This window comes from Chlamydotis macqueenii, chromosome 3 (assembly GCF_036417535.1).
Source record: "Chlamydotis macqueenii isolate bChlMac1 chromosome 3, bChlMac1.mat, whole genome shotgun sequence".
Taxonomy (NCBI): domain Eukaryota; kingdom Metazoa; phylum Chordata; class Aves; order Otidiformes; family Otididae; genus Chlamydotis; species Chlamydotis macqueenii.
In genome coordinates, this window is record NC_141558.1 from 89038838 (window position 1) to 89065331 (window position 26494).

Consider the following 26494-nt stretch of genomic DNA (forward strand, 5'->3'; position numbering starts at 1 on the left):
CCCGGCGCAGGCGGCGCTGCCTGCCCGCTGCTGCGCCGGCGGGAGCCAGGGCTCGGTGCCTGCCAGCGAGCCTGCCGGGCACCGCGGGTCGGATGGATACGTGGAGGCGCCTCTTGGCTCCCCTCTGAAGGAATCGACTCTAATTCTGTCTGGAGAAACGTTACTGATTTATTTATTTATTTTATTTTTTTCCCCCCACAGAATTCGGTGAGTGATTCAGCCTTTTCGTGCCAAGAAATCAGCTGAGGAATCCTGTCTCACTAAATTCTCTGCTCTGCTTTCTAAATCCCTTGTTCCAAGCAACGAGTCTTCAAAACCAGTTGCAGATCAATCACTTGAATTAGAAATTAGAATTCGTTTTCCGTGAACGTTGTTTTACTGGCGTGAGTTTTCTATTTGATATCACTGTGGTGGTCTGCCAGGATTGGGGGCTGTCTCTGTACTTTGCCTGGAGGCACTGACAAATCTTTGAACATTGCTTTGCAGAACCTTTTTGAGACTGTGTTAAAATGGATCGTGAGTATATGGAGAAGATCAACAATTACTGTCAAAAGAGAAAATTTACACTGCTTTATGCTGATGTCAAGATGACCGGCCCATCTCATGATCCTGAGTAAGTTCAGTATGCATATCAATAAACATCAGGACTCTTCCTGCAATGGACAAACTGGGTAAAGCTTGCAACCGTAAAAGTTAAATTTGCTGAAAATGGATATGTGGCAGGAGAGCTAGTTGAAACCATAAATTGAGTGGTAGGTGGGTTGGGAGGATGTCATGTGGTAGAGTTTGAGGAGAAAACTTATTTCAGAGTTGATGGCCCTTTTTTACAAAGCAACAGCAGTGCTACTGGTAACTCTGTTATAAGTATGTTACGCATCTGCCATGAAGTCTCTCAGGAGGTAGAGTGGGTTGCAGCAAGTAGTTCAGTTTTTGATCTATGCTAAGTTAAGTGCTTTGATTTTTATTTAGTTTTACAAAGTATGGAAATTATTTGTGATTTATGTTGTTAGTTTCTAACCATAAAGGTTGAGTGTGTATTAATTGATTGGGTACCAACATTTCTGAACATCTATTACAAGAGAATGGTCTTTTGCTTAAGCTGTTTTGCTTTTACTTTTAGAGACAATTACAGATGATGGAAAATGTTTTATTTTTTAACACAAACATAGTGTTTTGCTTATTTTTTTCCCTTGCCAGAGATCATAGATACTCAAAATCTATGATGTTTCCTGGTGTGATGTTTTTCTTCATTTTTGCTAGTTTGCATGAAGACAAGCCTTATGCTAATAATTAGTATGTTTCTTTTAATGTCTTCTGTGTTGCCAGCCAGCACTATCTGTGCTGACTTATTCTTAGACCCGACCATAGTCCCACAATAAATTAGTAAGTATTACCTGTCTCTCAAATGTTAATCAGTTATCTTCATTTTTTCCCCATAGAGCTTGTGTAATTCAAAAAGTAATCCTTATCCCAGTAATGGCCACAACTGTGGTGACACAGCTACATCTTTGTGCTTCAAAAGTGATGGCATGGGACTTTCCATGCATTTCAGATTTACTAATTTTTCTCATGTATTGTGCTTTTTCATTTTTTTTCTGTGTGCCCTGCTACATTTACAAACATAATTCATCCCATTCTCTTGTATCTGTAAGTGATGTCAGGTGTGACAGTGGTATCTAGGAAAACCCTGGATAACTTGGGCTATTCTAAGGAGTACAATGTACAGTGTCTGGCTACAGTGATGAGTGCTGTAAACCTCGTTTGCTGCCCTAGTGGTGCTCTTTCCCAGTGCTCTGTGTGTGAACAGGATGCACTGGCCACTGCTGGTCCTGAGCTGGCTCCCTAACTCTTCTGTGCTGTGTCCCATCTCGTAAGTGCTCCTGCAGTTGTCTGAGGCATGATGCAGGGACACTTCCTGTCACCTCCTCCCATCCTATCCTAGTTTTTGTACTGTAGCTGCTTCCACTTCAATGTCTGGCAGGGTCTGTTCTGAACGCAATGTAAGAAGGTTGAGAGAGCCCAGACTGGTTCAGTCCTGAGTGGCTGTGAGCTTGCTTGGGCTGGGAACACAGTGTGTGGACAACTAGGCTAGTCCTGCCTAAACCTGTCAAGTATGGGCAGTGCTTATTAACTTGGGGTCCATGGTAGATAAGCATCACTGTACATTTGGGACCAACTCATGTAACACTTACTCAGATAATCAACAACTCGGATAGTTAACTCATGGGTCGTTGAGACTCAGACTGCTGATTTCCTCAGGATACTTAAATAAAATAGTGAATTTTAGATGCAAAGTCATTGCTGAATGTGTCTAGTATTCAGCGCTTAGACATGGGTTGGCTAACAAACCCTTTCTCAAAGAACGATCTTTCTTTCATGCTTTTTTTTGTATACTGTTTCCTATGCGTAGAGTGTGTCAGACTGTAGTGTGCCTTGTCCCTCTATTTACCTCCTTAAGATCTCTTGTTAAGACTTGCTTACACAAGCAAGCACTACTGCAAGCACTACTGCAAGCACTACTCTGCATCTGCGTTGTTTTCTGTCCAAAGATTTCATTAAAGGGAAGTGGAAAGTGAAGCTGGAATAATGAAAATAGTGAATCCTTGAAGTCATTCCACTATTTGAGACAAATTGTCCCACAGAGAAACTAATGATCTTATAACTAGACTGTTTCTTTGTGTGAATCTATCTTGTTGACTGGGAGCTTGTGTATCTCTATGTTCTGCTGCAATCTGAAGTACAGATGTACTCCGAGGTTATAATAATTGGCTCTTGATGCAAGTGCCACAATAAATTGTGCACTATGCTGCTGCCAAAAGAAGTCGTCTAGTGGTTATTTTCTTCTCTGTTGCCTTTTGTGCAAAGGCAGTAGCAGAAACAGAAGGGATTTTGCAGCTGCAGGACAGGTCAGATCTGGATAAGAATTGATTTGGCTGAAGACAACCACTTGTTGTTAGGTGACTGTGGTGAGTCGACCCCAGGCAGCAGCAAAACCCCAGCCAGCCACTCAACTCGCTTCCCGCTAGTGGGACAAGAGAGAGAGTCGGAAGGGTGAAAGGGAGAAAAACTTGTGGATTGAGATGAAGACAGTTTGATACGTGAAGCAAAGCTGTACGTGCAATGAAAACAAAATAAGGAATTAACTCACTACTTCCCGTAAGCAGGCAGATGTTTAACCTTTTCCAAGAATGCAGGGCTTCATCATGTGTAATGGTTACTTGGGAAGACAAACATTATAACCCCAAATATCCCCTCTTCCTCCTTCTTTCATTGGCTTTTATTGCTGAGGGTGATGCCATATGACATGGAACATTCCTCTGTCCAGCTGCCATGGTTGTGTCCCTTCCCAGCTTCTCACGCCCCCCCAGCCTAGTCGCTGGGAGGCCAGAGTGGGGAAAAAGAAAAGGCTTTGATGCTGTGCAAACACTGCTCAGCAACTGCTAAAACATTGTTGTGTTATTAAGGCTGTTTTGGTCCCAAATCCACAACATAGCACCATACCAGCTGCTATGAAGAAACTTAATTCCATCCCAGCCAAACCCGGTACGGTTGGTCCTGAGCTGCATCAGTTCCCTGTTCTGACTCACAGAGTTGCTGTGTAGGAAGTGGTGTGTGTGCAGTTGTGCAACGGAGGGGCAAGGGATCAGTGGTTGAGTGTGGAAGTGGTTGTGTGTTTGGATTTTTGGGACTGCCTTTAAATTCATGTCTCATGAAGCACAAGACACATTTTCTGCACTTACTAAATAGTGTATGTAGCAGTGTATCACTACAGGTGAGTGTAACGCCATGTCTGGATCCATGAAATCAAGATTAACTACGCTTTCCTCTCCAGTTGTGCAGTGCTGAGATGTGTCCTGGTGTTAGGGCTTTACAACCTTGCCTGTAACAATGCTGACCTTATGCATTCTTTTGCTTTGAAAAAAATTATATAATTGTACCTTTAAAAAGCAGTAAGGCATTTAAAAATCCTGTTAGAACTAATGAAGTGCATGCATTTGTGACTAGGGAGGAAGCATTTAAAAATTTTTCTACTAAAGAATTATGATAATCAGGAGTTAGATATAATAAAAACACATGAATACTTAAAGACCTCCACAGTTAAGTTACAGTGCTTTGTAGATAATGATAAAAAGAAAGTTGAATCTGATAAGTTTATTAAGCATATATGAGATAAAATGTACCAATGTTTTAGAAAAGTTTCCTCCATTGCAGGTTCACAGTTGTGGTTAAAATAAACAATGTAGAATATGGTACAGGCACCGGTAAAAATAAGAAGGAAGCAAAAGCAGTAGCAGCAAAAAAAACCTGGGAAATGATTGAGAAACAGGTGAGTAAAGTAGGATTTAATTTTTTTTTTTTTTTTTGCTAGTAAAGGTTGAAGATGAATATCTAAAAGTAGTCAATAAAATATCATTGTTTTCTTTAATTTGGAAGAGTTTCTAATTATTTATTTAAGTTGTCTTTATTCTGCCTTATTCAATGTTTTTCTATTTTACCACTGAACTGTTTTCTTTGTTATTCTACTACAGGGTTGGTATGCAATATTGAGAGTGTTTCCTCCCCTGCTGTTATAGGAGGATGAGGAAATGTATTTGCCGTTGTTAAGCTGCATTGGTATACCCAGCATGGACAATGTTCTTTTTTCATCTTGACAACTGTTCAGTAATTTGATATCTTCAAAATGTTTGCAGGGCATTGTTCAGTGTGTCCTGTTGCCACTCTCCTCATAAAATGGCTTACTTTCACTTTATCGGATTAATCTTTGTTTCCTTGTCATGATGTTCTTTACGCTATAGCTGATTCTATACTCTTTATCCTTCCTGGATTTGGTTTAGGTTTGAATTTCGTTCCTCTGTTTTCTGCCATGTGTTTTGTGGTAGCCATTCTTTACTTTTTTTTTTGACTCTGAATGCTTAGCACCTTTTGAGTGAAATCTTTCGTTACCCGTTTCCATATGCTTTTTACTGTGTCACTGCCATTACTTTAACACAATTGCTGCATGTTTGATAATACGTTATTAATGCTGCCTAACAATGAGACAGCTGAAGAGTCCTGCTTTCCCCTCTTGTACACACACAGGAGCGTTTGTAGCCCTTGCTAATGGCAGTATCAGCAGCAGCCTGCTGCTGTGCCATTTCTTGACTCTGGTCAGGCTGTGAGAAAATTGAGAACGTAGCATTTGTTGAGGTTTTTTTTTTTTTTTTTATGAGACATTTCACGGCTTGTTCCCTATCTTTTCTTAAAAGAGATGGGAGGAGACATGGTGATCAGCTTGTTAAATACTGGTGCAAATACTTGGAAAACTGATTTTATATTTCTTCGGAAATTCAAAATGTAATAATTCTGGGTTGGAATGGCTGTCCTTCGCCATAAGAGACTCCATTAACGCAAACTTGGGATTTCTTAAAAATATTTTGAAATGGTGACAAACCCTGCCGCTATATTAGATCTTGTACACTGTTCATTTTAATCTATTTATTAAGCCTAAGTTTTTAAGTTACCTATTTTGTTTGTTTTATAGCCAGAGAGTCATTCAGATACACAAGCTGCAGAATTAACAACAAGTCCAGTGACCTTATCACCTGTACCAGGCAGTGACTATGTCAGCCTACTAAATACGTATTCACAAAAGTCATTGCAAATAGTTGATTATCCTAACAGGAAACGTACCGGAGATGCCCATGCTCCCATGTAAGATGTACTTTGTATTTGCTTTTAATATTTCTTTGTGTTTACTAACACTATCATTAGTTACTCTGAGTAGTGTTTGCTTAGTCTTTAGAAATATAATAAAAATTTGGAGGTAGTTTTGAGAAAATCTACTGGAGGGCCATTAAAGTGGTTAAGGAGTTGGAGGAGAGGGCATAGGAGGGGAGGCTAAGAGGACTAAGTTTGTTTATCTGAGAGAAGAGATGGCTACTCAGTGTTGGCAAATTGTCAGTTATCTTGGTTGTAGCTCTGGCACCTTTGTGGACCTTTCAGCATGTGTTTTGGAGACTCCTCAGGAACCAAGTGCCGAGGAGAACCCTTTTGTGTCCCCTTCTGTATGGATTGTATGTATTGCAGTTAGTGAGTTGTAGAAATGCTCCAGTTAATGACAGCTGAGGGATGATAAAGAGTATCTACGTATTTTACCTGTCTTGACAATATCTGCTAGAGAACTTCTCCTCTCTTCCCCTGCAAAATCAGCCATTTTAAAACCCTAGCTGCAGATAATTTGTGATTCTGGGTGCATATGTTGCTTTGAGGAGTTCAGTCTTAAAAAGTGCTAAATATTCACTCTCTGAAAATTGGTTATCTTGAAGACATGTCAAATTACTTATCTACTATTATTAATTAAATTAAATGCATATTGGAAATGCTGTCCTGAAGATGTATATTTCGGATTTCCATTCTATTATGTCAATTGACTGTAATGCTTAAAAGCAGTAAATTAAGAATTGTCGTATGGGATATAAGGCTTTATTCCCTGTTACATTTTACAGGTTTTCTTGTAGCTGTACAATTGGTGGTTTTGTGTATGGAACTGGCACTGGAACTACTCTAGCTACTGCAAAACAAGCTGCTGCAAAACAAGCGTTTGAGAAGCTGAATAAGGAAGGCGCTCTAACAGTATGTGCTATATTTAGCCTTAAGACAGAAGTTTAATTCTTTGGTCTTTAATCTTTGAATAGATTTCCTTATTGTATTTACAGGTGTATTCTATGGATTCCACTTAAGAGGAAAACAATTAATTTTTTCTTGGGTTGGTTGGGCTACAGGATTCTATTGGTAAAATTTATGTTGTGTTTCTGTATTCAATTACTGGATTGAAAAAAATCTCACAGTTGATGTCTCTGTGTATTTCAGAATATGGTCCGACATGTTGTCATTCAAGGATGCACATATATTAAAAATTTCTGAATCCTAACTAATATACTGGTTGTCTCCTCTGTGAAGTGTTGTTGAGCTGTCATAGCTGGGCTATGAACATGAATCTCTTGCTGCCTTCTGGATCAAAAATCTATTGTGAAATGTGAGAAAGGCAAAAGCAGGAGTGAGAATCAACAGGACTTGCCTTCTGTAGTGTTCCAAGGCAGAGTCTAGTGAAGCAATTCCTAACACCAACCTCTGGAGAACAGAGCTGTTGTCTTCATGTTGGCGTGCCTCCATATGTGCAAAAAATTATTATCAGAATTCTAATGGTGATCCAAACCCATTTCTGAAATGCATAGGACAGTACAAATGAACTAACTTAAATTAAGTGTAGTTTAAAGGACAGGAAGGCAGTACAGGGGAGGATAGAAATCTTTTTTACTTAAAGTGTGGTTTTCATTATCTGGCTGTTTACTGTGAATTTTAAGTGCTTCTTTTATTGCTGTTTTTAAGTTAACCATGTAGAATGACCTATTATAGCTCTAGGATCCTTACTTAATATTTTCTTGTGTTGCAAGCTCATGGATCTTTGCATTTGCATCAAAGTCTGAAATTTACTACCTCAAGCAGAACCTCTGTAGCAATTACTCTAAACTTGGGGTAGGTTGTTTTGGTTTGGCTCAGTATTCCTGAATTTAAAAAAAAAGAGTTTTGTTGTTGGCTATCATTGAAGCATAAGCTGTTAAGTTTTTGTACTTTTTGTCAGGTTATGGTTTGTAACAATTGTAGGTGTTGCTTTTAGTGTTACATTTATGGCCTTATGACATGGGGTGGGGGAAAGGGGAAGAACCTCTACTAAGTATTTAGGATTTTGGTTTTTTTTTTTTTTTTTTTTTAGTTGACCCTGATTTAGTAATCCAGGTTTTGTAGGGTTTTCACACTGAAGACATTGAATGTCTTTTTGTAGGGACTCAGATTTTCAGTTCTGCTGATTACATGTACCAAACACTACATGTATCTTGTTTTCCACACATACAATTGCATATGCAGTAAACAATGAAAATATTTGCTTTTAATAACTGCTACTCTTATCCTGATTTTTAATAGATCCCAGACTCTACTTCTGCAAATGTGTCTATATAGTCTCAATATGAGTGGGAAAACGCTCACTGTCACAGGGCCCCGCGTTTCACTCCTCTGGGTGGGAGTTAGGCAGATGCCTTTCTTCTGCAGGGCTTTGAATGTTCAGTGCAGTTAACAACTTCCATTTGGGACCTTCCCTCCCCCCTCTTTCAGTGGCATCTTTTGCACTAGAGATTTTTTTACATGATTTTGTTAATAATTCTTTTTTGTTGTTGTTTTTTTTTTTTTTTTTTTCCAGATGGGAAGTGAAATATCTAATGGCACTTCTACATTTAGCGAACACAGTAATAACTATCAGTCTGACTCAGAGTAAGTTGGGTTTACTGATAACGTGATAACAAAATGTATTTACTAAACTTACAGGATTATGTGATCTAGTTCTAAATAAAATCTGTTATTGTTTCTTTATTGCAGTGTAAGGTCATTTAATTTGAGCTTATTTTTCTTAGACTTCAGTGCAAAATCTGTTGTACTCGTGCACTTTCATTTGAGTCCTTATGGGACAGCCTATAATAATTTTAGAGCTTTCTGATATATTAATATTTTGCCATGAGTAGTTCTTTCAGAAGTATTTTTACTGTGATGTAAATGGAATAATGTACCTTATTCAGTAGCATTATTTCATGCCATTTTTAACACTGATTTTCCTGTGTGACACTCTTGTGACCTGTGTATAATTAATTTTCAGTATTTCCCTGTGCTCCACATTCTGCCTTCTTTGTGTTTTTTTTTTTTTCCTTTTTCCTTCTCAAAAATACTCATTTCCACCAAAGGGAAAATTTGCTTAGCGAAAGAAAATGAACATGCATAAAGTTTAGTTTGTGATTTGGGAACCCTAGGTCAAGCCTTTTGTGTCCAGCAGTTAATTTGACTGTAGTGCCACTACTACTTCTTTATGTTCTTTGTGTGATTGTAAAGCAGGCTGATACGTACAGTGCTAGAGGTGGCTGCACTGCCTTGAAAGAAACATCAATATTTAACCTGTTTAATTAAAGGATATAGTAGAATATATATCATATAGATGTCTAGATATCATATCATACCATAGAGGAGTATATTACAAAATGTTATTCTTTTTATTAGGTTTCCAGCATAAAGTTTTGTAGTTTAAATCAGTCATGATTGTTAATGCTTTTAAAAACGGTATATTTTTTTATGCTTCTTTTTTTCTTTTGGCAAAAATTTTATTTATGATTGTGTTACTTTCACCTAAAACTAGTTATTGTTTTTCAGTACCAGCAATATTTGCTTTGAAGACTCACCTCCAAAATTGGTAGAAAAAATGACATACATGGCAGTATGTGAAAAGCCTTCACCTTCTCAGGTATGGTATGAAAATGGTCTTCCTCACAATTACATCTTACACCCTGAATAGAGCAAGCTTCTTGTCAGTGTAGCATCAGTTTGTTCCTTTAACCACTAATCACTAGAAAACACATGTGAATTTTTCCTAAGAATATTCAGTATTTTCTTACTGTTAACAATTAGTCATTTACTTCTGTACTGCCGACGTGGTTTATGTACTGTTGACCAGTTGGGCAGTATTCCCAAGAAAGGGGATCAAACTAAGCTCATATTTTATTGTGGGAAGAATGATGAAGTCATACATAGCATATGTGAAAAAATTTAAGCTGAGATAATGCTTCATTCTTATTACATTGTTTATATAAGGTATGAACACATTTATAGACAATTCCTAGATACATTCTCAGAGACATTTTAAATTTAGTGAAAATATTCAGGATATCTCAGTTAAGTTTTTTTTTTTTTTTTTTTTCTCTTTTTCATGTAGAGAAACACACAAAGTTCTGCCCTGAAATACAAAAGGTATGTGTTTATTTCTAGGTTGCTATCTCCCATAAATTATATTGCAAACCACTTCAGCGTTTCTATGTCTAGCAAAGAAATCCCACTGTTGGGGAGGGTACATTTCTTTTCTCTTGTCACATACTAGAAAAATGGCTCACTATAAATTTTGCTTTTATCCTTGTTGAAGAAAATTGGCAGCTAATTTTGATAATGCAAGAAATAAGGAAGAGAAGGAAAAGATGTCAGATTCAGATGATGAAAGTTTGCCAGATTTGGACACAAATACCAATGAGGAGAATGAAAGTCCATACACTGTAAATAAAAGGTAAGAAGGGTTTTTTTTTGTTTTTGTTTTTTTGGTTTTGGTTTTTTTTTAAATAAGATCTGTATGGTAATTACAGTATGTAGTGGTCTAGATTTGTTTGTTTATTTATAATAGACGTGGGCAAATACTGCTGTAAAATTAACTTTCAAAGAAAACTGGTATATGAGGTTTTTTTTCTGTAAATTTCAAATATAGTATAGCAACTGACATGCAATGGTATCTGACAGCAGATGTATTAGATTTGTCAGGATCATTTTTATATCTTGTAAATTCAATGTTAAGTATACTTAAGATTTTTTTTGTGGTTTTTTTTTTTTTTTAAGATTTCTTGAGAGTTTTAAAAATATAGAGCCTATTGGTGAAGGTGGTTTTGGGAATGTTTTCAAAGCAACAGCAAAGCTCGATGAGAGAACCTATGCAGTCAAACGAGTTCACTTCACAAAGTACGTACTGTATATTTACTTTTGGTTTTTATTTTAGGATGACCTTAATCAAGATTTTAGTACTTTGTTTTGTCTTTTTAATAATTCTAGAAACATTTAAGCAATTTTCATTATTAATTAATTGCCCATTCTTTCTGGTAAACGGTTCCCTTTATTTCTAAGTGAAGCTGAAAATGGCATGCAACTTTGTTAATTTTTGCATGCACTGGCATAATTTCAGATGCAGCTGTAAAAAAGTAGACTTGTTAAGTTCTACTTTCCCTGAACACACTAGTGCTCTGGTTATTAATGTTGCAAAATGTGTTTGAAGAAAACTTGCTGATAAATAAAACATTGAAAGCAGCACTGTTACTTTTGACAGGTTACATGGAAAATTTACGTATCAGTAATGCATAATGAGTATAATTAGGAAAAATAGAGAAAAATGAAAGTAATACATTTTGTGGTTTGTAATTGGAAAATGCTTTCTATGTGACCCAGGTAGTAATTATTCTCACAATGTGTTACTTGTCATTCATAAATCTCAGCAGAGAATGATTGATTTATTTATTTATTTATTTATTTATTTAAAGTAGTTTTCTGTAATCAATACCTAGTGGAGTATTTTACCGGCAGCTGAAAAACTTGAATTTCTTTCAGGTAGTCTATTAAAAAAGTTTCAAGTTGTTGGATATACTTGTGTCTTACATTGTGTAACTGCCCTTCAAATTCTTGTGTACTTCACAAATACATGTTATTTTCATTTGTATTGCAATCTCAAGAACTATACTAAAAAAAACATTCTACTGATTTGTCACATAAAGACTGCTGGTCTGCTGATGGGTTTGAACTTCCTTCACTAGGCAATGCTACAAGAACAAGTGTGGGCCAAATTCAGTAATAGTTCTTCATGAGTATTTACACTGACTTCTGTATATGTAAACAAACTTCATAGAGGTGAAAAGAAAACATGGGTTTTGGCTACTTAATGTAATTACGCATCAGAACTATCTGCTTTTTTCAGCTTTTTTTGAGTGGGACTTTCATTTCTAATATGGTTAAAACATTTTTGCACTTTTTATTTAACTTAGTATTAAATTTTTATAGGAGAGTGCCATTTGTTGGTTATTTTTTTCCATTTCCCCCCCCTCCAAATAGGAACGTAAAGCGTGAAGTAAAAGTACTTGCAAGACTTGACCACGAAAACATAGTGCGGTATTATTTTAGCTGGAAAGGGTACGACCATGATCCAGACTCAAGGTAACTACAAGATCATAGTTTGCACTCACAAACTTGCCATAGTGAATTTCGTGTTGGAGAAAGAAAGGCTCATGATTGGTTATAAATCATTTAACCAATATAAATACATACACATACTTACATGCTTACTGTTAGGAGAAAAAGGTACAGGACTTTTCAGCAGCAGGTCATACATAGTTAAGTATATCTTCTTTTCCTTGATGAATGAGATACATTTTGTAATTTCATCTTTCTCCTCTCTTTTAAAATACAGAACTTGATGAATCTATAGAGGAGTGTCAGAACGCAGAACACAAAATTTGGGGCTAGAATTAACAACAGAAACTAAAAAAAATTGTCTGGCAGTTGGCTACAAAATTTTGATCAGAAGTTTACTTTTTTTAATATATACTGGTCAGCCAGTAGCTCTCTTAGATTTAATTATTTCTCTAAGTTAGCATTTAAACCATGATGCCTGAAACCATTTTAGTAGTAGACAACAGAAATACAAAATGAGATGCTCTTTCATTTAGAGGCAGTCTTTCAAGACTAAGACTTCTGGGGTGACAGTGGTGACAGTTTTACTCATAAGTTAGGTTATTAACTTTTCAAAGCTTTGTGGTAAGCTTGTGTCACTAGCTGTAAATTCATACCCTTCATATAGGTTGCCACACTTACTTAGAGCCATAAAATATTAATGGATTCAAAATTATGGTTGGCATGATAGCTGTCCAGTGTGCTTAGTAAATGAGGAATAAAATGGGGGAAAAAAATGTCTCGTGTCAAAACCCAACCATTCATGTGTTGGAGTCTCAGTATCACTTATGCATTTTATATCGAACAGTTATTGGGTAAAAGACAGAAAAAAAGGTCCTCAAAGCTGAGGTCCTAGCCTGGAATTCCACTTAGTGCCCTGACCTCAAGGCTACAGAAAGTCCTGAGCCACTAAATGCTTGTTCTTTCAGTGCCTCAGGTGGCTTTATTCCAGGGCACTTGGATCACACAGTGCAAGTAGGAAAAAGTGGTGCCTCTTCCTCTTCATGTTGTCCTTCCCCTCACCGTCTCCAGCCTCAGCCTATCCTGTGGGCTGATGGTGAGGGAACTCTTCTGGAAAGTGTGAGGCTGTCAGGTGGGTGAATATATTTCGCCTAGATTTCCAGCTCTCAGAAGGGTTTCTCTAACTCACAGACTGATGTCAAAGATGGTCACCACACTACCTTTTTGAAGGGATAGAGTTCGGAAGAGTGCGATTATTCTGGGTAGGAGAGGAAGGCTAACGCTGTGTTTGTTGAATAGAATAAAGACTATCTAACAGGGACTTGCAGCAGTTCCTAGAGGGCAAGATGGGAGCCAAGGACAGTGCTATTTCTTCCTGCATAGGACATGCCTCTAGGTGTGAGGGGAGCAGAATTGGGGCACTTGGAAAACTTTCAGTGTGAACAAGGAAGCAAAAAAATGTTATGAATATTCCAGGGGTATGCAGCAACTGAGCAGAGATTCTTTGGTTTGCAGTTCTAGTTATTTATACCTAGTACACATTGGTCTAGGATCTTTTTTTAAAATGAAGGGACTTGCAGACTTTGTTTTGGGCAGCAAAAATAATAATAATTAACAAAAAGGTTTTTAAAAGAAGAGGAATGTGAGAATTATTGATGGCTTGGGAAGAATTGTATCTTGCCAATTTCAATATGGTACATAATTTTCTTCTGCAGGAAGAAGTCAGACAAAGAAATTCTCTGTCTTTTCATCCAAATGGAATTATGTGAACAAGGGCCACTGGAAAACTGGATTGAAAAGAATAGACGAGACCGAAACTATCATGAGATGGCACAAACCAAATTTTTACAAATACTGAAAGGAGTGAAATACATTCATTCTAAAGGGTTAATTCATCGAGACCTCAAGGTAAGTAGGATAGGTATTTTAAAAAAACCCCATTGAGATAACAATAGTAATTGGAATTTCAGAAAATGTTAAATTGTTCTAATCTTTATTATATGCCCTAGTAGTGTGCCTCTTCTGATGTTGTTAGCGATTAGTGTTTTTTCAGCAACTGGCCATACTTCATCCTAAACTCAGAAGGTAAACTGGAGGATCTCAGAATACAGGAGTTCAAAAAAATCAGTAGTCATCAATTAAAAGGCATTTTCAGTGTATTATGTGTTACTGGGTCACAGGACTGCCTATTGGAAAAAGAAATACTAACTTTACTTGATAAAATAATTAAAGGAAAGAAAGTGAAAAATGGAGTCCAGGAAGTTTCTCTTACCATATTGTAATGGGATAGTTTATCTATCCTAATACATACTGTGTTAGATAACAACATACTCTAGTTGCTCTTGTATCACGTATGCATACAGATATTTGAATGCTTTTTTTTTTTTTATAGAACTTCAGTCTCTACAAGTGCCCAATCATAAAAAGATTTTATTTCAATATAAAGATTTTAAAGGACAAAGTTGCAAGCCTCCAGGGCTTCGTATGCCAGCTATAATGTTGCTTGCAGAGTTTTAAATCACTCGCTTTGTGAAAGTCATTACTGTGATGGTGTTCCTAAAAATGGCTGTAGTGGGTGACATTAAATCATTATTTAGGATGCTGTTCTCCTCATATAGTGGCTCATTCCAAACACCTAGAGAGTATTAGAGCTGAGAGATTATAACAGTGATGCTGTCCTTGATGCATATTCCCTTCCTCTGAAGTCTTTCAGTAACCTGAAGTTCATGGAATTCTTGAGTCGGAGATCAAAATCTTTTGCATTTTGCATTCACAGGGTAGTTCCAGATAGTGTTCGCTGCCCACTTGTAGAATTTTGTCTTACAGATATGTTCATATCTTTTAGCGTTGTCCTATCAGGCTTATTGCTGCAATACTGGAACGAACCACAAGTATACACTCATTATTTTCCCTGGATGCCTGGGAAAAAAAGGCCTAATAAGTGCCTTCTCTCCTCAACCATTACATTAGTTCTTAGCTCTTCCTACTCTATGTGCTTTTTATTTTCTTCCTCCTTCAGTCCTGCTTTATTTTCATCTCAGCTCAATCTCCCACTTTTCCCTGTTCTGATGAATCTGCTGTCCCAGTCCCTTATCCATGCCTCTGGCTGCAACCTGCTTCCAAGTCCTACTGCTAGCTTGTGTATCTGCATTTGAATTTAGGATTTTTTCTCCCCGCTTTGATCTGCTGTCAACTTAGATTCTTGGCCATTCAGTACCTCTGTGTCCCAGAATCAAAGCTGCAGGATAGGTTCAAGCTGAGATTAATCCTGTTTGTGCCCGGTATGAAGGGAGTCATCAAATAGTGTAGCCAGGTATAGGTACTGTATTAAATGTGTGTGGACTTGGAGACATGGTCAAACTTGAACATAACAACTGCATAGGGCATTCTTGACACAAAGATCTCTTCCTGTTAAATATTAAGTCTCTCCTGGCCTTACAGCCCGCTGGAGCTTCTTTGAGTAAAAGATAGCATGAGGCTATTTGGTTTTGTTTTAATGACATTCAGAAATGTAGCTTCTTTTTCTTCTTCGGGAAACTTCATTCAAGCATATCCAATTCCATTTTTAGTTGCTTATGATTTTGTTGAACTTAAAAATGGGAAGTTCAGTGGAAACTTAAAAGCGATACTGTGAGATGCCTGCCTAACTCTGTGATTGGCTTAGTATAGGTAATCCTGCTGTGCCTATGAGAAACTATGATTTGAGTGGAATTCCATGTGACCCTGAATGCTTTGCCCAAGTTTATTGAATCCCATGGCTAGGACTGAAGACTAAAAAATGGATGTGAAATGTTATATGCACAATGTAGTTGAAGAGCACTAAAGCATGATACAGTTACGACTGAGCTAGTGGAAAAAAACTTGCAGTTACTGTGGATGTACTGCAAGTTTAGTTTGTGCTTTTAAAAATTAGTTGAACTTTTTTTCTGTTTCCCACCCCATCAGTTTTGTAATGCTAATTTCTTTGAACAGTTACCAAATTTTATGGGGAGAACTTCTGTGGCTGATTATGTTTGACAATAAACCTTGGTCATACGGTGATTTTTTTTTTTTTTTTTCAAATATATATAGCCTCAGAATATATTCATATCACGTGAAGACAAAATAAAAATAGGTGACTTCGGTCTTGTGTCTTCTGTGGCATATGGGACTCTGACTAAGAACAGAGGAACAGAATCATATATGGCACCAGAACAGGTAATTATCCTGCTATATCAGCGTCTCTGTAACTAGATTTGCATTATTAACTCAGCATTGGATGTTCTCAATTGTGATCTCAGTACTAAACCAAGTTGCCTAAAGTTCCCTAGTATGACTGTATATGAGGGTAACTGTATTCTGAAGAAAGCTGTCTGCAAGTGTGGCGATTTTATTTTGGTGTGATAACCTACAGGGTCTGACATTGCGTGCTGTAAGGAATGCTCTTGCAAAACCAGGCTGCCAACCATGTATTTCAGTTTGAATTTAGGACCCCTGTTAACTATGGCATTTGAGTCCTATTTGTTTCATTATTTGTGACAGAGAGATATTGGCATGCCTTACCTGTATAGGTCTGTAGAAGTCTTAATTTCAGTGTGTTTAATGTGACAGTAGTCACTATTTAATAGGTCTGTAGCAGAAAGGGTTAGTGACTAAGAAGATCAAGTAGGGTCAATCCTCTGGCTTTGGGGTGGAAATTTCTACTGACTTCAAATTTTGCTTTAAGGAGTGCCATCCAGTTGGATTTGACGCCTGTATTATTCTTGTTCTAATCTTTGTAGGTCAGGGACAAATATGGAAATGAAGTAGATATTTACGCACTAGGATTAATTTGGTTTGAAATTCTTTCAGCATGCAGTCGTCACGAGAAAAGTAAGGTATGTAATCGTTAAATTTTTTTTGAAGTGTCTGTCATTGTTTTGCCTTGCTGCTGGTAGCGCATGCTGATTGCATACTAGAAGGAATCTGTATGTCTAGAGTACTGTCTCTATTTACATTTTTCCCTTGATGCATTTTTGTAAGGCCTGTAAGTCCACCTCAGTTGAAATGTAATAACTGAAGTAAAGAAATACTACTGGTTTTATTTCACTTATGTCCTATGGACACACACATAAAAGCCTGAGCATGCTAAAGAATAATGTCTAGCAAAAAAGATTTCAAGTTTATGATAAATCTGTTTGGTCCAAGTATTTGAAAGGAATAATTTTCTCATTTTAGAAAATAAAAATTATGAATGGGAGTTTTGTCTCTGCCATGCTCTTATCTTCACTGCACATTGGAGCAAGAACAAAGTTTCTATCAAGCAAAAACACTTTTAGTTTTCCAAAATTAAAACAGAAGTGATTTGGAACAGGTAGCTTTAATTTAAAAGATGTTACTTCAAAAAGAAAACCAGCATTACTTAAGCTTTTTTTAAAAAAGCTATCTTTTATGTGTCTTTTGCTTGGTACTTTGCACATTATTAGTGTAATGGCTCGTGTGCTCAAACCTATATATTTGTAGGACAGCAATGTAGCTGCTGAGTATCTTGTCTAAAGTAATTGTAAGATATATCTACATGGCTGGACCCAGAAGCTGCTGAACACTGTTAGCAATATGAGAAAACTGTACCAATGTGTCTGCTCAACTCTCAGGTTCAACTTGGCTCTGTTTAGCTACGTTGTAGTATTTTCTAAGATGTGTCCACAGTCCCACACTGTTTACAGTCAAAAGGGCAAGACCAACTATTTAATAGTCTTGTTGCCTTAAAGGATAAAAACCTTCTGTCTGTAGGCAGTTGGGGAAGTCATGTGGATGGGAAGTCCTAGGATGGTCTTTAGCTGCGGCACCAACTGAAAAAATAATTTGGCTTAATGGAGCAGGATGAACTCTGTTGTATAGTGCTGGCAAGCCCTGCTGAAAGAACATAATGCAAAAGCAAAGTTGACAATTATGAGCTAAGTAACAGGTTCAGCTGATGTTGACCAGCAGGTAGGGTCACAGGCCTAAAGCTACTGCTGAAGAGTACAGAAAAAGCTTGAAGTTCATGGGAGCTGTTGTTTTACTGGATACTGGCTATAAGGGTTTGCTAAGCCAGGCTATAGCATCCATAAGACTAGCTTATGATTCAGGATGCACAGCTTAGTGTGCAAGAATACAACTGTTGTTTTCTTCAGGTGCACATTACACTAGTTAACAGCAAAGTGAATGATACGGACTACTCTATTTACCCAGAAAGCTACATTGTGGAAAAAAAATAGTTGTTACTTAAAAACAGTTTCTGAAAGCATATAATTAGAAATGTCTGCATGAGTTGCTTTAACTCCCTGTAGCATTTTCTGCAGTGACAGAGAAATAAGTGTGTGGTAAAAGGGAGGAAGTACACCTGCTTGGCTTGCAAATAGTAACATCCAAAGTAGGAGATTTAGTCGTCTTGCATTTTTTTCATGTGGTAAGACGATATAAACCCACAACTTTTAAATGAAGGAAAGAAGGATAATGGTTCTGAAATAGAGAGGATTGCTCAAACAAACACACTGTAGAGTGTAAAGCTTTTAAGCTTAAAAAGGGACAAGAGTTGATGAAAAGACCATCAAAACGAAGTACAACTAAATGGAAAAAAACTTTCAAACTGTTTACAGTTACTTTGTTTTTGAAGCCTTACCTTTTTTGTAGACTTGGTTTTTCCTTATTTCTTCAGTAAATTATATGGGTCATAAAGTGAGATGCAAAATGTAGTTGATGAAAACATACTGAAACTGTTCTCTTTTATGCATTTCAGCGATGGCTTGATGTTAGAGAAGGTAAACTTCCAGAGAGCTTCACCAACCAATTTCCAACAAGGGTAAGGGATTTTCATAAATTATTTCAGTTAGTTTATTTACTCATAAAAAATAATTTATTGACATTTACTTTTTTTTTTGCAGGCACCCATCATCAAAAAGATGCTTTCAAGAGATGCTTCAGGAAGATATTCTGCTTCTGAAATACTTGAGTTTTTTGACTCTGTTCATAAAGACGATGCACTTAAAACTCGTACTCAGTAAACATCCTTTTAAAATGATGTCTGCTGAAATTGACAAAATAATGATAAATGTCAGAAGCAAGAGCAAGACTTAAGATATGTCATCTTCTGTGGTGTTTTGCCTTCCTGCCATTGAGGAGCTTGTTAGCCAAAAGGGTCCCATCACCATTCACACCCACCAGCTGCAGACCAGGACAGTATACTTCTGCAAGCGATCACTTGCGACTTTTACCTGGAAACACAGGTTGTGGATGAGCTGAACTATATTGCACAATAAGTACATGAGCCTAGTCTTTGTCTCATAGAAAATTAAGTTGATCTGGTACTAACTGGCCTGTGGCAAATCCCTGTATGCACGCTCTTAATATGTGCTGCGTCCATTATCAGTTGAGGTTATCTGTTGCTTTCCATGGAAGAAGTGCTGTCTCGTGGTATGTGACGAGATTAATTACTAGAACGCTCCCATTAATACCTAGACTAATTTTGATACCAAAGATACTAGGAATAGGTGTGGGTTATTCTTCACTGAATTTCAGTTCTTTGGGGTGAACTTTGTTATCCCTACACACCTGTTGAACACCTAGCACCTTCAGTACTCTAGCATTTAAAAATACATACTTTTAAAGTAAGTGTTCCTTGAGAACTGGAATATTAAGCTAGGAAATCTAGTTTAGATTTGTTCTAAACTTTTGAAAACCTTAGGTTTTGAGGTTTTGTTTTTTTTTTTTTTCTGAAGGGAACACTAAAGGTGCTCTTAATACAGGAAAATTCTCCAGAGTTTCTTCAGTAGTAACCATTTGAAATCCTGTGCTGAGAGCACACCTTAAAGATTCTCTTCCATACTGCTAGGTGTTAACCCCTTATTGTAATACTGAGGCATGCCTAACCCTTAACAAGTGTACTCAATACCGCTGGCCTTACTGTCAGCCCCAAAAAGCCGTATGCCTGTTACTCTTTAACTATATACTTTACAGTTCAGACTTGCCTGGACTGTAAGAATTGTGTGGGTGGTGGTGGGGAGCAGGGAGAAAAGACAGGCACATTATTCCTTCACGTACTTGTCTTTGAGCTGTATTTTGTCAAACTATTCATTGCTGTGGAGCCCACATAACTCCATAAAGGCAAATAAGCAGAGATTTCTAAGCAGAAAAATAGGTATTATGTGTAGTAAAGTACTGTATGCTTTTTCTGAAATGTTAAATGGGCTAAAAGTGGGTACTTTATTAAAAGGAATAATATAAATGAATGCATAGTAATTTTTATATTCTTATGGAAATTATTGTTAATCTGCTGCAAGTATTTGTTGCTAAATAAGAATCTGATTTTACATCCTTTTGTTTCTTTCTCCTTATCGTGAATCACAAATACATACAGGATTTCACTATTCTGGCCTAATTAGTATTTCTTTGCAGTGATCAAGATCTGAGAGAAATGATATCCTGACACAGACAAAATACCACTAGTTCCTCTTCCCTTTCTCCCATAAAACTACTCTTACAGTATGAAAATCGATATGCAACAAACTCTGGCTGAATATCCTTTACAGTGGACAGAGCACTTTCATTACCTTCTAACTGTTAAGAAATATTGACCTTGTCCCAGTAGTTTTTGATACTTTTTTTTTTTCCTAGTATTTGTATACTTTAGCGGTAGCTTTCTATTAGCGACTCTTTACAGTAGCAACCATTGTTCACTAAAATGTCTATTAAAATGTATTTTTTATATAAAAAACCAACATCATCATGATGATCTGTTACTATGTAGCTATACAAAACATGCACCTTTACATACAACAGAATATTGGTTCAAATAATGTCACCGTAATGTTTCAAAAGCTTTTTTTTCCCCACTAGGTCTAAGATAGTAAGGAAAAATAAGTCTGATCTTTAGTCATCTCTGTAAAAATAAAAAACTCTGTTTAACACAGAGTAACTAGCCAGTATTTATTCCCTTACTCAAACTTGAATTTTATTATCAGCTGATGTTGTTCAGTTGGGCAGGGCATAATGAAAGACTGTGGAAGGCTTAACGTGCCTCTCAATTATGGCAGATCAATTAGAAAAGCAAAGTTTTAATTCCTATTAAGTAGTGCATCAAGCAGAAAATCCGCAGGCTGCTTCAGAAATATGAATTTAACCTGCCAACATAACTATTCTGCATACTTTGAGTGAATTCTTCAGTATGGCACAGCTCTGAACCTTCTAAAAGATATTATTAACTATACATACTTATCTAGGACTCTTTCCTTTAGAAACGCTTTAGTCATGATCTGCAGCACTGTCTCCGGGGCAGTTTGAAGATAAATCTTCAGAGTCTACAGGATAAGCAGAGGAAAAAGTGAATAATTCCAGCTCAGAGGAGGGAGGGGGAAAAAAATAGTTTGCTAGAATTATCTGAAGAATCCATGTAAAGCAGATTAAATAGAACTCAAGAAGGTTTGCGCATTATTAAGTTCAAACAGTGAACACAATTTCTGCCCTCTTTGGTGCAGTGAAACTGGATAGTATTCTGTTTCAGAAACATCTGCAAGCTTTCGCAGCTTTTTATGGTACTAGTGTTAACATCTGAATTTTGTTTTCTCAAAACAAAATTAATATGAATACCAATTCAAATAAATGCCAGTATGGCTGGTTGGGTAGGGTATTTTTTTGTGCATGTAAACACCTAAAAATTTGCTAATAATCAAAACATATAAAGTATTGTGCACAAACCAGAAGCCTGGAAGGCTTCTGGAAGAAAAATTTGCTATGTATACTTAAAACACTGCAGCAAGAGAAACATAAAGGATGTATTGTACTATTTGAGTCTAGCTGCATAAAATAAAACACTTACAAAACAGGCTTACTCTCACCTTCATAGGTTGTTCCACACCAAATACAGTAGAAGTGTTCCTCTCTCAAATAGGCAGTCAGGATGTGTAGTTTTTCTGATACCTAGAGATATGTACAGGTATGCAATGATCTGGGGCTCGCATGACATAAAACAGTTTGAGGTGCTAGCTTTGCTAAAACAGATTATTTAACTTTTTGCTATGGAAAAGCTACACAGTACTGTAGCTGGGTGAGGCACGAAGTTGCCTAAACTTGTAGCGTATGGCACAGGAATGCATGATTTCTGGAAAGTTATTGGCTGTTGTTTGCTCATCCTTCTTTCCAGCTGAGAAACCTGCACTGAAGAGAGAGCTAAAAATATTACCTAGCTACTTTATTTAGAGTATATGATATTTTTGGTGGAATTTTTCACACCTAATCCTGCAAATCAAACACATAAGGGTAACAACGGCTGTGTAATCAAGCTCTCAAAAAATATGAGTTTCCAGTGTCCATCTTGAGATAATCGGTGAGGCATTTTCAGAAATTACTTAAGTGATTCTAAAATTCAGCCTAAGACAGGAAATGAGGCATCCAAAATTAAAACTCAAAAGCAAGTAACTTTGATAAAATACGTAATCTAGCATACCTTGGCTAAGACATTAAAATGTTAGAATTTAATTTCTAGGCTACTTTTGCCAAAGATCAGCTTCAAAACAGGTAAGCAATAGAACAGTGGTTTAATGTTTCGTATTTTACTGTGTACCTGCTATAAAAATCACTGCTCTAAGATTGCAAAGAGGCCATTCACAACAGCTTGGAAAATGACATGTATACATATATCCTTTACACGTGTGTGTATGTATGTATGTATACATACATACTTTTAAAAGGAATACTTAATTCTGAATCAAGCCATTAATTTAGTTGCAGAGCTTACACTTAAGTCTGAGCTTGCACATTCATCTTCCTTGTCTTCCTCATCCTTTTTATCTTCCTCTTCAGGTTCTAGCCAATACCAAGTCTCCTTGGGAACACCAATATCCTTAAATAATGAAAGATTTGCATGAAAATTATCTGCCTTTGTAGGTTTTCTTGTAAGATGCTGGATAAAAACAATTTCTAATAGGTGAGATGATAGGTTTTAAAACTTTCCTGTATAGCATAACCAAGAATTACTAAAGCTGTGGTGAGAAAGTAACTACAGTGGTCCAGAAGAAGGATGAATCACTTTTTTAAAGACAAGTAAATGCATGCTATCATCAAGTTCTATTCCGTCTATGTTCAGTATGTGTAAGGCTACACAGCAATATAATCTCACCTCAAGGCTGTGAACAGATACTTTTTTTTTTTTATCAGTTGAACACATGCTGCCCCAAGTTACTTTATCAAGAGATCACACAGTGCTTCCTAATCCGCCTCGGGTAAAGTTAAAAGAAGAAGAGTCAACAAAGACGATCTGACTTCACCTGAAGCAGACTGAGGAGAATCAAACAATCTCAGCAGAACTGGTGGGGTGGTATTAACCGCTAACAGGTTAACAGAGAAAAGAAAAATACTTGAAGCTTTCAAGTGGCAAAAAATCTATAGCAGGCACTGCTACTGCCCAACAGTAAAAAACTTTGTTTTGGGTTGTTTTTCATTTAAATGTTTCTTGGGAGAATCTGCTGATTCCCTCAGTGATGATCCCCATCTTTGGAAACACTGAAGAGCTGTCTGGAGATGGTCCTGGACAACCTGCTTAAGCAGGAGAGTTAGACAAGATGACCTTGAGAGTCCCTTCCAATCTCAACCGTTCTGTGATGATGTTGCTCGCTCACTTCAGGCAAACAGCACCATCATTTAGGACAGCCTGACATTGGCTACTGAAAGATATGCAAACAGCTCAAAAGTAACAAGAATGCAAGAGCAAAAACGGGAGCTCTGATGACACAAAATTAACACAGGTCCTCACAGAAGGTACCACGAGGCTAGTGTACAGCTTCAGGTATCTTAATTGTACATTTACTTCAAAATATCTTGAAGGGACTGAAGTGCCACTGAACACCAAGACTTCAGGCTAGTTATCCCACAATTTTAGAGAACTTCCAAGAATTCAATCGCTACTTTGTTTGTAGCCTGCATCTCTAAGCTATAAACTCTCCTTCCAGCCCCCAAAAATACAGGTCTCACTTTTTGCATATCTAATTGCTGGCAGGCTCTCTGGCTTTTTCGAAGGTCCCCTTCCATCTTACGTTCTTCTTGTTTGTTTTTGAATCTTGTTCTGTTAAGAAAAAGTAGATAGCTAAAATAAGCAGGTAGACAAACAGTGAGATGTATTACAGTCAACACCTTTTCTTAAATAGAAAATCTAAGATTCTAGACCTACCAATTCTCTCAGACCAGGACAACACTGAAGTTAAGAAATCCTTCTGACATTTGTTTCTGTGGGACCACACATGTATTTCTTGGGAATTATACCTTTAAGACAGAGCTTTTTTGATCACACTACACTGAATACCAGGCTTTCTTGGCCAGGCTTTTGTAAGACATGAAGAAAGTGGTTCACTAAACATCTGCAAAAGATACAGCCTTCCCCAGGCTTTCCTTCTCCATATGTAACAAGCAAATCAGGAGAAAATAAAAATAATAAAAGATTAAAAATTTACTCTGGTTTTTAAAACCATTGTAGCAACACTGCAGCATTATCTGTGTTTTTATATTAAAAAGATGACATAGTTCTCTGATTTAAAAAGTTGCAAATGACTTAAGTTACTATGTATGTTGTTTGCATTATTAACATTTACCAAAAAAAAGATGCAGCACACACTTATAGCATTACAGTGTTCATCTGCTTTTGCTTTAGAACTGAGAAAAAATTACTCTGTATTTCCTCTCTTACCTCTCATTCAAACATTCAAAAATAGTAAAAGAATAACCAAACTTAGGGCATAGAAAGAATGGTTGATTAGATATTGCTTGGAATCTCAGCTACATCATTTTACCTGAACTGATCTGCAGCTTGTTCATTTGCTTGTTTTTTCATATGGAGTTTTCGTCTATAGTTTTCTAGTTTTTCTTCAGCTTTTCGCTTTTTTAATTCTTCGTGACCAAGCCCACTTCTGCCTATGTAAGTTCAAAAGATGAATGTAAGCAGTTGAGAAGCTCTGATGTCCAACTATGTAAATTAGGAAATATTACAAACCTGTTTTAATGTTCAGAGGAATAGGTTCCACAATGCCTTCTCCTGTGGGGGAAAAAAATAGGCCAATTTAAGAAATCAGGTCTTTCTCAAACTATGATTTGTGCAGTGTATTCAAGTAGGCAAGTTGCTTTTGCCATTAAATATGTACATTATCCTGTGATTTTGTTGCTTGGAAGTTGAAAAATCCCAAATTAGTGTACATTTAGTGCATTACAAATGACCCAGCTGAACTGGAACTCCCTCTCTTTTCTGGCTTGTCTACTGGACTGCTATATACTTTTTTCCAGGACACTACCCAACTGAAAGAAAATGGTGTTGGTTTGACAGGTATAACATACCTGCGATGAAAACTGCTCTGTAACAGCATTCTGTAACATTTTTCATTCTAGAATCTCACACGTTGACAAAGATGAAGAACAACAAGCATCTGTCTGGGCCAGTTCATTTGCAGATTGTCTGCTAGGGACATGCTGAAGTGGCATAGCAGTTTTGTTTTACTGGCATGCTTTGTTTCACTGGTTTTACTTAATCTATTAAGGCTTTGTAAGGGTAGCCCAGTGCGCACCATCTATTTTTCAGAATCCAACTATAAATTCAAAGAGAGAGGCTGACACTTATTTGAATACTATTAGCTTTGCAAGACCATCAAAACATCCTTAATGCAATTCCTGTAGGCATGCACATCTGGAAATGTGTTTACTGAGCGGCAAGTACTGCTGCTTCCCTCGCATCTCTTGAAGGTCTGTACCATTTTTATTTCAGTTTTAAGAGATTTGTTCTCCTCTCTTCTTCTGCCTCTACATATTGGCAGTTCAGTAATGCTTGGGCTCTCAGAAAGGCACCTATTGACCCTGTCTATAGATGAAGTGGCAGCTGCAGTCTGTAAACTATAAAGGTACTCCTGAACATAAGCACACACTTCTAGACAGTAACAAGCTTACCACTTTTGCCAAGGGCCTGGCCACTCTTGTAGCCCATCTTCTGGAGCAAAGCAAAGCCTTTGTTCTCATTGCCCAAGGCACTTTTCAATACCAAGTCACGTCTCTCTTTTTCTTCTTCTTTTATACTCTTTTGTCTGTTCTTCTCATTGGCTTCTTTCTGCTTTTCTTCTTTCTGAATAGCTTCCTTCACCCGCCTCACCATGGGCAAGCCTGGCCTTACATCCTGTCTGAGAGTTAGTAATTCCAGCAAATGTTAGCACTTTGGGTTTTTTTTTAACGTATTTACAACCACTTAAGAGGGAAGAGTCACCTACTTAATAAATAAATCGGACATGTAGTCTTCCTCTTCATCTTCCTCCATGATTAGCACGCGTGCCCTGTTCCGACGCCTTTCCTATAAACACCGTCAATACGCTTTTATCACGCATTTTATTTCTCTCATGCGGCACGGCGCTGAGGGACGAAAACACGGGAACCCGCGCCGGGCCGCCCCCTCCCTCCCCCGGACTTGACGCCCACCGTGCGATTTTCCGCGCTCCGCTACCGCCGACCACCAGTGGCCGGAACGCCTCCCACCTCCCAGCCCCCGGGAGCCTGCGCCCGCCAAGCCGGAGGGGAGGGGAGGGAACCGGCGTACTCACCCCTCTCCAACCGGCCCGGCCCGGCTCGGCGCGGCCCACCCCGGCCCGGCGCGGCCCAGCCCGCTCCCCTCCGGGCGCCTGCGCACGGCCGCCCCCGCCGGCCGGCGCCTGCGCGCCTCCCGCTTCCTGCTGCGCGATCGCAGGTG

General features: G+C 37.7%; 2 protein-coding genes and 1 long non-coding RNA gene across 6 annotated transcripts; 1 reads left to right on the forward strand and 2 right to left on the reverse strand.

Annotated features, from left to right (window-relative positions):
• Positions 1–470: 470 nt before the first annotated feature.
• EIF2AK2 (eukaryotic translation initiation factor 2 alpha kinase 2) lies at positions 471–20156 on the forward strand. Of its 3 annotated transcripts, XM_010121346.2 has the most exons (15): positions 471–613; positions 4213–4327; positions 5522–5691; positions 6486–6612; positions 8237–8307; positions 9232–9322; positions 9791–9825; positions 9995–10132; positions 10456–10575; positions 11713–11814; positions 13506–13698; positions 15862–15987; positions 16551–16646; positions 18530–18592; positions 18675–20156. In XM_010121346.2, the coding sequence occupies exons 1-15, from the start codon at positions 510–512 to the stop codon at positions 18792–18794; spliced, it is 1671 nt and encodes a 556-aa protein (XP_010119648.2). In that variant the 5' UTR covers positions 471–509; the 3' UTR covers positions 18795–20156. The 3 variants fall into 3 exon arrangements, with proteins under 3 accessions (XP_010119648.2, XP_086599549.1, XP_086599550.1); XM_086743423.1 differs by having other exon boundaries at positions 18530–20156; XM_086743424.1 differs by lacking the exon at positions 15862–15987 and having other exon boundaries at positions 18530–20156.
• Positions 14201–18551, reverse strand: LOC147601348 (uncharacterized). The gene is made up of 2 exons (XR_015257999.1): positions 18413–18551; positions 14201–14665 (listed from the first exon to the last, which is right to left on the reverse strand). It is a non-coding gene; the product is annotated as an uncharacterized LOC147601348 (long non-coding RNA).
• GPATCH11 (G-patch domain containing 11) lies at positions 18812–26391 on the reverse strand. 2 transcript variants are annotated; one of them, XM_086743425.1, is made up of 10 exons: positions 26349–26391; positions 26022–26101; positions 25708–25934; positions 24767–24808; positions 24567–24687; positions 23755–23845; positions 22523–22627; positions 21624–21705; positions 21001–21086; positions 18812–19004 (listed from the first exon to the last, which is right to left on the reverse strand). In XM_086743425.1, exons 2-9 carry the CDS (start codon positions 26066–26068, stop codon positions 21031–21033), a joined length of 771 nt encoding a protein of 256 aa, XP_086599551.1. In that variant the 5' UTR covers positions 26069–26101; positions 26349–26391; the 3' UTR covers positions 18812–19004; positions 21001–21030. The 2 variants fall into 2 exon arrangements, with proteins under 2 accessions (XP_086599551.1, XP_086599552.1); XM_086743426.1 differs by lacking the exon at positions 26349–26391 and adding an exon at positions 26227–26332.
• Positions 26392–26494: the final 103 nt, after the last annotated feature.